Source organism: Dermacentor variabilis, chromosome 6, assembly GCF_050947875.1.
Source record: "Dermacentor variabilis isolate Ectoservices chromosome 6, ASM5094787v1, whole genome shotgun sequence".
NCBI lineage: Eukaryota > Metazoa > Arthropoda > Arachnida > Ixodida > Ixodidae > Dermacentor > Dermacentor variabilis.
In genome coordinates this window covers 190,851,637-190,864,000 of record NC_134573.1, presented here as the reverse complement: position 1 = coordinate 190,864,000, position 12,364 = coordinate 190,851,637, and the positions used below count along the sequence as shown (strand labels likewise).

Genomic DNA, 12,364 nt, shown 5'->3' with positions numbered 1-12,364 from the left:
AAGAAAAGCCTCATAGTTGAAGAAAAATTCGTCCTGGTCCGGGGCTCGAATCCGGGACCACCGCCTGTCCGGGGCAGCCGCTCTACCATCTGAGCTAACCAGGCGGCTAGCAGATGGCAGGGCGAAGTCGAATTTGTCGACAACACGAAGCAAAGCAATTGCTACAAAGGTTTCCTTTGTAGCAATTGCTACGGATGGGTGGATGTCTGATTTTCCCTTTATTCATTACTTCTCTCCACCTTGCGGGTTTCCACAGAACTACTACGTCAAACTCTTGCCTTTGCTTCGTGTTGTCGACAAATTCGACTTCGCCCTGCCATCTGCTAGCCGCCTGGTTAGCTCAGATGGTAGAGCGGCTGCCCCGGACAGGCGGTGGTCCCGGGTTCGAGTCCCGGACCAGGACGAATTTTTCTTCAACTATGAGGATTTTCTTTCGAGGTACCTGTATGGGTTTCCTTTGTAGAAATTGCTACGGACGGGTGGATGTCTGATTTTCCCTTTATTTATTACTTCTCTCCACCTTGCGGGTTTCCGCAGAACTACTATGTCAAAGTTAGTGTGTAATATTCAATTCATATTCAAAACTGCGAATATTGCCCCCCACCCTTACTTCCCACTGATGACTATAATGAGGTGAACTCTGCCACTTTGTTTCAGTTGGACGCTAGCTTCACTTCTGCTCTTTTGCATTGTACATTTGCGGCCCTCCGCACTTGGTGAACTTTGAGCGCCATTCAACTTGACAGATTTGCAGCCAAATTTGTCAGGTTTAATGAGAGCTTGATGCCATTAAATATTGCATACACTTGCCGGGAGTGTAGGGCAAGTTCAAATTATATGGCTTTCCAAATGAACAAGGGTCTAATTAATGAGATCTTACTGTACTGGTTGCTTTGTTTTGCACACTGGGCGCCAGCTCAACCTGCCTTGAATGAAAGTGGTCAAACGAGAGTACAGCCACAGCAGGGCAGTGAGAAGCACTCACTTGACCCAAGAGTGGAGGGGTTCGATGAGCTGACTTGATCAAAGGAGGAATCGACTGAAGAGCTGGAGGCAAGGTCCACAGAAGGGTTTCGCTTGTGCACCAGACCAAGGGCGCTCTGAGAGAAACATGGGTCGGAGGGAGTGCGCGAATGACTAGACGACTGCAGGCTTGTCGAGGGTGGTGGCAGCGGGGCTGCACGTTTCTTCATGGAGCCATGTGCATTGAGACCTGGAACTACCAACCAGAATTACCGGCTAAATAAAATTAAAGCAAGTTTGCCATCAAAAATTGCATGTTCTTCACTCTGACAAGTGTTGGATAGTCATCTCGTGCTATGATAGATGGAAGGAGCTAGTCAGAAGATTAGCAGTAAGAAAATAAAAGTTCTTCACCATATCGTCTGCTATGGCACTTCGTGCTTTTTAAGCTGAGAAGACACCTTGCGCAGCAAGATCTGCATAACTTGTTGTTTCCAGTGAATAAATGAGAACTAGATAAGCCTCCAAAGGGCAGGGATAGACAGGATGAGTGGTTCAGGTGTGCAGTTAATGAACTTGCCTGCACAGGAAGTGCCAGCACTGTAGCAGACAAACTGATAGAGACAACTCCTGCCACATTCCTTGTGGGTATGCAGCGCATCTGTGGTGCTACCATTTCGATTCACATGTTCACTGTTTGGCTACACTATAGATCCACGCCTTGTGCATCCACCAGCACAGCTGTAGCCTTAAGTCACCATGCACACACTGCTTACTAGACAGCAATGGCAGGTCCGTGTTTTAGTACAAAGTAGGCAGACACTACAAGGCAATTAAATTGACAGTAGTCAAGCTGAACTGGGAGAACGATGCTCGAAACCACAAATGCACCATTGGTGCTGTAAACAGAGCATTCTGTAAACAAGAAAACAAATTACATAAGCTTCAAACTGAAGTGACACCATTACTTAAAATGCAGCTAAATACAAAGCTAAGGACAACCCACATACAAGAAAGGAAAAGAACACAGTCAACTAACAACTTCTGTTTGCCAGAGTAGAAACCAATTAATATATACAGTATTTAAAAGAAAAGTGCATGCAAGAAAAATTCGGTCACTCCAAACCAAGAAGCACACATTATGCACATCTCATAGCCAACCCTTCAGAAGTGCAGGTGAAGTGACATTTCACTGATGCACTCTGTTTCCAACTCCACGCCCCAAGATAGAGCCAAACATGCCATTCTGCTGTCACTCTTACCAGGAATCTTGCTCCAAAATTAATGTTTGACCAACTTGCCAAACAACAGATTCTTTTGAATAAGTAAACGGAACCACCTGCTGTCCCAAGACGGAGCCAAATGTGCCATTCTGGTTACTTAGCATACCTGATTAACTCAAGCAGGCTAGGGGACTATTTGTCTTCACACCGTCTCAAAGGGGATGCCAATAAATCATCATCATTATTATCATCATGCTGTCACTTTTACCAGGAATTTCATTTCAAAATTAATGCTAGACCAGCTTGTCAAACAACAGATTATTTTAAATATGTGCACACAGCCGCCTACTGCCAAGAAACATCCCCATGGCAATTCTTTGTCAGAACCTGGCTAACTGAGCTCAATGCAAGCGAACAGCTAAAGCAAAGCATATTGATGAAGTAGCCACTTACTGACGGGCTTGCGATTCTGAGGTGGAGGGGGTGGTGGCCTAGGACAAGGCTGAGGACTTGCAGATTCCGGGCGTGTCGACTCGTTACTGATGACGCTCGAAGGCCGGGACCTTTTCCAGTCTGATGTGAGCTGGAGAACAATACACTTTCATGTCCCCCACACCATACATTACTCGTGCTTCAGCTACCAAGTGTGGGCTGCTTGTTTATTCTAATCAGAAGTAGTATTTGCTCGCACACAGTGTTACTGGTATACGTGGCAATATAAAAGCCAATTGAAATTGGAAACAATGCTCCATGCCTGACAGATGGTAAAAGTGGATTTTAAGTGTATGCTCCATCTATATAATATATGCAGCCTACAGCAGGTATTATTACAAATCTACATCCTTGTACTACTTATTTCAGGCTCTCACAGCTTTTCAAGCAAAAAAACTTACGCGATCTTCTGGATAGTCATCATCGCTGAAGTCTGTTGACCCATCATCTTGCGTCAGACCCCAGTCAATGCTGACATTCTCGAAAAGCGTTTTCTTGTTCTGCAGTGCATGCTCAATCTGCACAGCAAAATGCAATACAGCATTGGTGCCACATACTATTTTGATAAAATTAAAAAAAGAACTTTTAGTAATCCAGTCAGGCAACTTGGAAATACCACCTACTCCTGATAATTCATACCAAGATTGATCAAAATTTCAGTTAATACATCTAAAATTTTTTTGTGAATCTGACATGCTTAAATGGATTCTTAATGTGCAGCTTTCAATTATTTCTTTTTGCTTCCCATGGGAGGCAGGAGGACAACGCAGTAGCGCTGCTGAGCACGAAATCAGAGAGAGAGAGTAAACATTCATGGTGTAGAGGTTGTTTGGTTATGGTGGGTGGAAGCAATTTCAAATCACGGTGGCCGATGCGGGCAAAATGCAAGAGCGCTCCTCATGTGCCGTTCATTGCCTTCTGTGCCCCAAGTGATCGGAGTTTTCTCCACTACTGCATCTCACAACCCATCACTGTGCAGTTTTGAAACATTAAAGCACACAGTATAATTTTTTTAATAGGCAACAGGTGGATAAGGCAGCCAAATGTGCCTGCATTTCATTGTCCAGGCAGGCACCACTATGTATGCACGCAGTGGCTTTGGCCTAAGTGTGTGCATGTGAATATTGTATGTTCATATAATCTCTTCATTAACATACTGCAATGCTTTTATTCACCTGAGAAGCTATCTCGTGCCCTGCACTTTAAAATGTGGCAAGCTCTACCACCATACAACCGAGTCCTGTGAGAGAGCATTCCCTTCAATGGTAGAAAATGCAGGTCTGTGAACAGCAATGACAACACAAATGCCAGGATGACGTGTGCATCTGTTTCCTTGGTGCAGCAGCTTGCCATTCTCTTAAACCTTTTAGCAGAGTTGCAGCTATGTGCACCTAAGTGAACCCAGCATACAGGCAGGTGATACCGCTTGAGCACACATCACAGTAACAAATCGTCATTTGTGCTGTGCTAAGCCTAAATATGGCTATATTACATATAGTTAATTCACATTATCATCATGATGTTCTTTTTTTATATTCGTGTCCTTCCTTGCATACTCACCAAAATAAGGTTGTTCTGATCAGTTCATGTTTGCCTGTGTGCAAGTGACACCATGCTTGTTAATTAGTGAGCAAATGTTTACTGCAATTCCCACAGCCAGTAAAACTACGAACCTTCATTTAGTTGTCTAATACTTTGTTATCTCAATCAACACTTTGCCTTTTTTTTACTCCTACCAGAAACAATCCATAATGGCTACCAAAATTTTAGCCGCCATCCGGATCTTGCTTTATTTCTAGGACACAACACGCACATGCAATGTCACAAGTTTACAACAAATATGGAGGCTGTGAACAACAAGTCGTGACTCGTCGCCCTGCTTTCGTGCGATTTTAAAGCGAAGCTTTCTTTACGACGACAGACAGGTTTTGATGCTGCATTGGTTGGACTGTGCAGAGAGCGGTCTGATGATAGCATCATCGCACTGTGAGCGCCACAATCAGCCACACCGGCAGAGTGGACTTCGCAGGCTTTGCTTTCTGCCGCCGATGTGAACATACTGTTGACACAGCATGAAATCGTATGCTGGGTCGCCGCATCTAAAATTCAACTAAATGACTGGTTTTATTTGTTTTTGTTTTTTTGTCATTGTAAGGAGTTTTCTCCGATTGCCTCATAATTTGGAAATTTTGTCATAAGAGCCTCCCTGACGGCTCTGTGTGGTTGGGTGCTTTCAGCGTGGACTTATGTACGTATGCAAATGCGTAATTTCACTGGACGACGACGTGCTGTGGGACCGTAACAGCAATGACGATAGTGAGGACGAGTAGTCCAGTGACCATGCCAGCTACGAATAAATTTTCGTTATGGAATGCGCCCACAGGTTTGCTCTTCTTTCCTTTTCTCCCCTGTCACACGCGATATGGGGGGGTCGACTTGCATTCGAGTCGACTTACAATCGTGCAAATACGGTAACCAAATTTCAGTAAAATGTTGATATTACTGATTTCATCATATCGACGTTTAACTATATTTGATCATGACACATCAGTCACCACACCATCATAGAGCCAATGTGTAGCCTCTCCAGCAGGTGCACTGAAAGTGGGCCGCTGCCCCCACACGTAACAAGTGCGGCAACACTAAGCACTTGCTCACTTTATCCATAACATGCTGAAAGTGTGCATGGGAATGCCATGAATCGTCACACATCAGCCTCTACTACAAATCTCGTTGCCACAGCTATGTCTTAGGCTGAGCTTGGGTTGATGTAGGCAGGGCAGTGATGTGGCCCCTGCTTGAATGCTTTTACTGCAGAACTTTGCATGCATATTCCTTCTTGTCTCCAAAGTCACAGCAAGCACTGAAGCGAAATCAAAAGATGAGCATGTAGCTAAGAATCATCACATAATAGAACAGGAAGATGTAGAAGAGAACAAACAAATTTACACTCCTAACTGAATTTTCATGTTCAAAGGTGGTAAAGCTCTTCACAGAGAAGGTAACCAGCTCAAAAGAGAATTCACTGAAGTTTTCTACAACTGATCAACACATGCATCAGCACACCTATAGTAAAGTGAATTTGACTATATTAGTAAATCTTGTAAGGGAGAAGCTGGATTGACTACAGTGCTTTCCTTCTGCTGCTAATCAGTCTTGTATTTCTTGCTTGTCACGTCTAGCCTAATTCCCATATAAGTGGTGACTTGTACATAATGAGTTACATGTACTCAGTTACTTGTAATAAATTATTTCTGGTAGTTTTCTAATTGATTGATTACTTCTTTCTACTCAGTAATGTTCACTGTGTTTCAATTAATTTTTTAAGTAACCAATTACGTGCAACCAGCACCTTCAGTGACACGACAAGTTGTAACACGTGACGGAGCTTTGCAAGCTTGAATTTGGTGAGAACTACACTAAAATGCCTGCTGTTGGCCTGCCTTACAATTCCTTAGCCGAAGTGTAAATGGCTAATGAATGAAGTGCACCGGCAAGAGACCCAGCAGATGTTGGCTGATGAATTGAACCAGCACTACTATAGCTCGATAGCATTGGCCACTAGGAGGTGTTCGTGCCAGGAAATCACCTACAATTTATTTTTCAGCTCGGCCCTATCAGGAGCGCTTCCTCCGAACCCCAGCAACGATGAAGCACTGCACTTCATGGAGGACACAGACACAAGCATCGAGGCATTGAGTAATCGTAATTTTGTACACCACAGGGTGTTTGCGTGTTACACCGCCACCCTTCCCTTCAAGGTGCACACAGAACGATTTATTTTACATGTGTGCCCACACGTTCGTTTCGGACGTCGCGAAGTAATTATTCGTGTCTGTTACCGTGCACCTCAATCTGGTTCGACATTCTGTGTTTCTTTATATAATGCTTTGAATAACATTCTTGTACGATACCCAAATTCTCCCCTTCTAGTTTTAGGTGACTTTTTTTTCCCCAGATATTTTGTGGGATAGTAGCCATGACTTTATTAGAACGCATGCTAATGAAAGCTCTGATTTTGTTAATCTGTCATGATTTCAATTTAACCCAATTAGTATAAAAACATATGCGAGTTACTACTACCTCATCAAACGTGCCAGATCTAGTCCTTACATCAATCCCAGATGTTTTCCTTTATAGAGAAATATGTGCCTGTGTGTAAAATTCATTCCAAGTTTCGCTCTCCTTGGTTCACTCCACTGCTCAGCCATCTACGAAATAAGAAAAAAAGAATTTACGGAAAAGCAGTATCAAGTGATAACACTGAGCGCTGGGCAGCTTATCAAAATTGCGTCTCTGATTAGAAGCGTGAACCTGAAGTGGCCAAGCACAAGTTCTTTTCAAGCACTCTTCCTTCGCTGCTTTGAAATAAACTGCGTCAATTTTGGGAAGTGGTTCGCGGTAAACCGAAACAAGATACCCAACTATCTGATGAAACGGGGAACGTCATACCATCTGATATGTGCTCTGTTGGCCTGCATAACATATTTAAATGTTCGTTTTCTGATGAACAGTCTTTTTCATCACCCATATTTAATGGCCCCTTGTTTCCCACGATGGATCCCATAATCATTGATTGGGTTGGAATAATAAAACTCATAGAGAATCTAAAGGTATCTGCACCTGGCCCTGATGAAATAACTGCTCAGTTTTTTATATGCACTGTAACCCACTCATCTATTATTTTATCTAAACTTTTCAAGCAGTCTTTAGAATACAGTGTGCGGCCAAACGACTGGAAATCAGGGAAGGTGGTAACCCTCCATGCGCTATCAACTACAGACCCATCTCGTTAACCAGCATTCCCGGGAAACTTCTGGAACACATCATTTTCTCTAATCTCATGCTTTTCCTTGAATCTAACAACTTTTTTGGTAAATATCAGCATGGTTTGCGAAAAAGCTTTCGTGTGAGACACAACTAGCCATGTTTATTAATTACCTATTCTCATCTCTAGACCGAAGTTCTTCCATTGATTGTATCTTTTTAGACTTTGAAAAAGCTTTTGACAGAGTATGCCATTGACTCCTGCTGGAATTAAGCAGACTTAACATTGACCCTTATTTACTTAAGTGGATTTACTTAAGTGGATTGAATACTTTCTCGACAAACGAACTCAATTCGTATCCGCTAACAATTTCGTTTCACCAACCTGTTTTGTAACTTTCGGTGCGCCACAAGGCTCAGTCCTAGGGCACCTCTTATTTCTTATTTACTTTAACAATCTGCCGGAGTAATTGACATCTAACACCCATCTTTATGCTGATGACTGTGTTATTTATTGTGAAATAACTAACCTAGATGATTCCTTTTTTACTTCAATCTGACCTTAACACCATTTCTTCGTGGTGTAACCAGTGGTTAATGACATTAAATGTCGACAAATGTAAAATGATCAAATTTTCTCGCGGTAGTGCTGTTTCTACATCCTCATATAAAATTAACAACTCTACTCTGTCCTCTGTCACTTCCTATAAATATTTAGGTGTTCACATTACCAACAATCTGTCATGGCAAACTCACATTGAATATGTGACAAACTCTGCCAATCGAACACTAGGTTTTTTTACGTCGCAATTTTTCTCGCGCGCCCTCTTCCCTAAAACTTACATTATACAAAACATTAGTAAGGTCTAAACTAGAGTATGCTTCATCAATTTGGGATCCATCTACAGCACAGCTAACATACTTACTTCAGCCATTCAAAACTGCTCTGAACGTTTCATTGTATCTAATTATTCCCTCAGTGCCAGTGTATCCGCCATCAAAACTAGACTTCATCTGCCAGACCTATCTTCAAGCAGGAAACTCGCCCGGTTATCACTCTTTCATAAAATATATTATACTAACCCAGAATTTTAAAAAAAGTGACCTTTTTTGAACAATATCAAAATGAACAATATCACCCCCTCATATTTCATCGCAAATCGACCACATCAAGGTAATAATTTTAATTATAGGGTTTTACGAGCCAAAACCACTTTCTGATTATGAGGCATGCCATAGTGGAGGACTCCGGAAATTTCGACCACCTGGGGTTCTTTAGCGTGCACCTAAATCTAAGTACATGGGTGTTTTCGCATTTCGCCTCCATCGAAATGCAAGATCAAGGTACAAGTACCAAGATGCCGCACAAACCTTTTTTTCAATTCTTCTCTGACCAAGACAGCATCCGAATGGAACCACTTCCCCGCCTCTGTCGCCAGCAATCCGGTTCATTCATCCATTCAGACTGCTATATCTAACATTATATAATGATACACCACTCCTCTCTGTGACACCATCAGGCATTGAGAGTATTTTAAATAAAGAAAATAAATAAATTAAAAATAAATAAGTAAATAAATATATAAATAAATAAATATGCAATGTTATTTAAAGGCGACAGGAAAATAATGTGGAAGTGATCGCTTAGCTCTTAGTAAATGCTCAGTTAATTTTGTGGGACAATAATTGGTCCTGCAAATAATTACAATTTGGAATGAAGAAAGTAATTGTGACCAGTTACATTGTTTTTCTGTGGCATATACAGGCCAACGGCTATTACCACTCAATAGGTCAATTTCCTCGTCACTCACCAGCTCAAGGCAAGTGTGGTAGCCTCTCTCTTTGGCCAGGTCAAGTGGGGTCTTGTTGTCTGCATTCTTGACATCAACAGCAGCCCCACTTCGAAGCAGCAGCTTGATGCACTCAGTCTGGTTGTGCAGCACTGCAGTGTGCACAGGAGTGTTGCCCGCCTTGTTGTGGACATCCAGGCAGGGGCTGCAGCCAGAGCGGGTACGAGTGCCCAATGTCTGATCAATGGTGCCCAACTAGGTGCGTTCGGCCCCCAAACAGCGACAACCAACTACTCTCTCTCTTGGGTTTGGTTTCACATCGTTTCCTACCACTTGAGGACCTCTCCAACAAGAAAACTGCCACTGGAGATAGCCATTTTGGCAAACAATGGCCTGCAACTTGCACCGCATATAACAATACAGATAGTGCCAGTGGTGCCTTTCAGTCACTTTGAATGCAGATTTTCTAATTAGAGCAAGAAGTTTGTATACAGTCAATGACTGATCTTCCGGACATGCCCGATAATTCAGATGCCTTCGCAGCACCGCCACGTACCCCATAGAGTCAATGCATAACAGCTTATTTGATGTCCCACTAAGGCATCCGTCCGTCATCTTGCGAATATGTCTTTGCAGGATGACGGACAAACGCCTCAGTGGGACATCAAATAAATACAGATGGCCATGGTGGTAACACATGGAAAGAAAAACTAATTTGTGAATTGCTGTGTTTGGGTCGTCTACTGAATACCTGTATCATGCAGCCGCAGTTATATTGGACAAACGGGGCGTTGCATGAAGCAAAGACTAGGAGAACAGAAAAATGACTTAGATAAAGGAACAACTAACCTGGTGTTGCACTGCAATAGCTGCGGATGTAAGCCTCAGTTTAGAGACGGATTTGTGCTGGATCGCGACCACGAGAAGGAAGTGCGAGAAATATCAGAGGTGTATCTTATTAAAAAATTTGGAGACTGATGCATTAGTCAACCATCAGTGGCTTTACACGATAAGGAGTTTATGCTTTTGAGCCTATGCCAACCCTAATCTTGTCTGGTTCTACTGCTGGCTAACCTTCGGATGTGACTAGTGTCCCTTGCACTGTGTTTGACAAATATAACACGTTGTGTATATATATGCGTGTGTGTCGTGATCAAGAAATTCAGTTGGTAGTAGGCGCTCGTGTTGTTCTCTTGCAATCCTTCTTCCATTGTTCATTTTTGTTCTTTTTTCTGCACTTCAGTGCTTCGTGCTGCAGAAATGTTACACCATTTATTAATTATACACGCATGCACCCACCGTCTCCTATCACAGTACAAGCACCAATATGTCTAATAAGTACTAGCAGGCCTTTAGAGCTATTTCGGATGTGCCTGTGGCGATTTGAGCCCTTGGGGGCAGTAAAAGGCATGAATTCGTTTTTTCGGACTGCCCAATTTTTGGGACGTTCTCATGGCCCCTAGGGAGTCCGAAAAATTAGACACTGGCTGTACTGCATTATGCCACTCTGTTTGCCATTTGCGCCATGCCATATGGTGGGTGTGTTATGAGGTGCCCTACATCACAGATTGCAAAGCATAGGCGACACATAAGTGCATAAGTGACAGTGTCACAACAACAACAACAACAACAAATTCTTAAGTTAACCCTGCAATGACCAAACATAGTTCTATGCCAAGGAAAATTGGCACAAATTGTTGACATTTACTTCTGGCCATGGAGAGTACATTTGTACAAGAAAATCAAAGACATCGAAATATTTAATGAGTAATTAGCTTGTTAAACTATTAACCCTTTGAAGGTTTTTGCCGTACATGTACGGCAGCGGTTTTCTGTTGCTCAAGGTCTTTGCCGTACGGGTACGGTTTCGACCCTCCGTCTGAAATTTTGCGCCATAATGACGATACATGCTCACTGGGAGGTGCTGCCACCTCTTAGGACTTACAAGAAGCCGTTTTGAAATTTGTGCTGCCTTCTTGGGGAGATAAACAGAACTGATTTCTAGCTTCAGCGCGTCGCGCAGACTGCGGCAACACCCCTTTTGCGGTTTCAGTTTCGCCACATGATCACAACGGAGGCACCCGAAACATCATTTTTCTCTTTGTCGGCATTCTCTTGCAAGGCGGTGGAAGTTGATTTCTATCTTGATTGGCGCTGCTCTTAGCTTGTTTAGCACCACCACTCACGAGGTATTCTCGCTTTCAGCGGCAACGCGCTTTCGCAGTTTCGGTTCTGCTGCGTAATCGCAATGGAGGCGCGCGAAACATGATTTTTCTCTTTATCGGCACGCTCTCGCTGGGGCGGTGGAAGTTGATTTCTATCTTGATTGGTGCTACTCTTAGCTTATCACCACCACTCACAAGGTACTCTCACTCTTTGCGGCAACGCGCTTACGCGAGAGGGTGCCTCAGACCTCTGCCCAAGGCAAGCCACACGCAGAGATGTCATGCGTGCGCCAACACAACTCGTCGCTTCAAGAGGAGAACAGACACGCATTTTAAGTGTGCAGACTGCGATAAGACGCTGTGTGTAGACCCGTGTTTCAAGGAGTACCACACTCTGAAATACTAGTGAACATTTTGCAGTTCTGAGTGATGCCGACACCATAATACTGTTCCTAATTTATTTTTTTACTATTTATTCCTGGACCTTATACATTTTGTACATTCAAGATCCGCAATAAAGTGATTTGAACACTTGGGAAAGTTCTTTTCAAAATAATTCGACCCTCAAAGGGTTAACAACAGAAACTTCGCTCCAGCATATTCATAACGCAACTACAGTCGCCGACTGATTTTTCGGACTACAAAAATTCGGACATGCTCGATTATTCGGTCTGCTTCGCAGCACCGCCATAATGTATAACAACTGCTGAAAGTTCGGACACCTTGCAGCCTCTCATCTGATTTTTCGGACACTCCTTGATTCATGCACCGACTCTGACCGGTGCATGGTTCGACTTGCTGAACGCCATTTTTGTTTTGAACAGAACCTCCTTGCTGCCCCTCGAAGTGGTGCTACTGCAAATCCTCGCTCATCATCATCGTTTCCGCCTGATTCGATAGAGTGGCTACAGCAGTTCTGGTCTCAGCTTAGTAAGCCATGTCAAGACAATCCAGCAGCTGATTT

General features: G+C 43.1%; 1 protein-coding gene across 3 annotated transcripts in view; it reads right to left on the bottom strand.

Annotated features, from left to right (window-relative positions):
* The window catches only part of Asap (ArfGAP domain of ASAP), a 221,044-nt gene that overhangs the window by 130,548 nt on the left and 78,132 nt on the right, over positions 1-12,364 (bottom strand). For 2 of the 3 annotated variants that reach the window (XM_075697202.1, XM_075697203.1), the window contains exons 20-22: positions 9,257-9,440; positions 3,080-3,196; positions 2,640-2,769 (exon numbers count right to left, since the gene is read on the bottom strand). In XM_075697202.1, the coding sequence (XP_075553317.1) occupies positions 2,640-2,769; positions 3,080-3,196; positions 9,257-9,440 (431 nt within the window). Of the gene's footprint in view, positions 1-985; positions 1,220-2,639; positions 2,770-3,079; positions 3,197-9,256; positions 9,441-12,364 lie in introns of all 3 variants that reach the window. The other variant, XM_075697201.1, reaches the window with a different exon arrangement.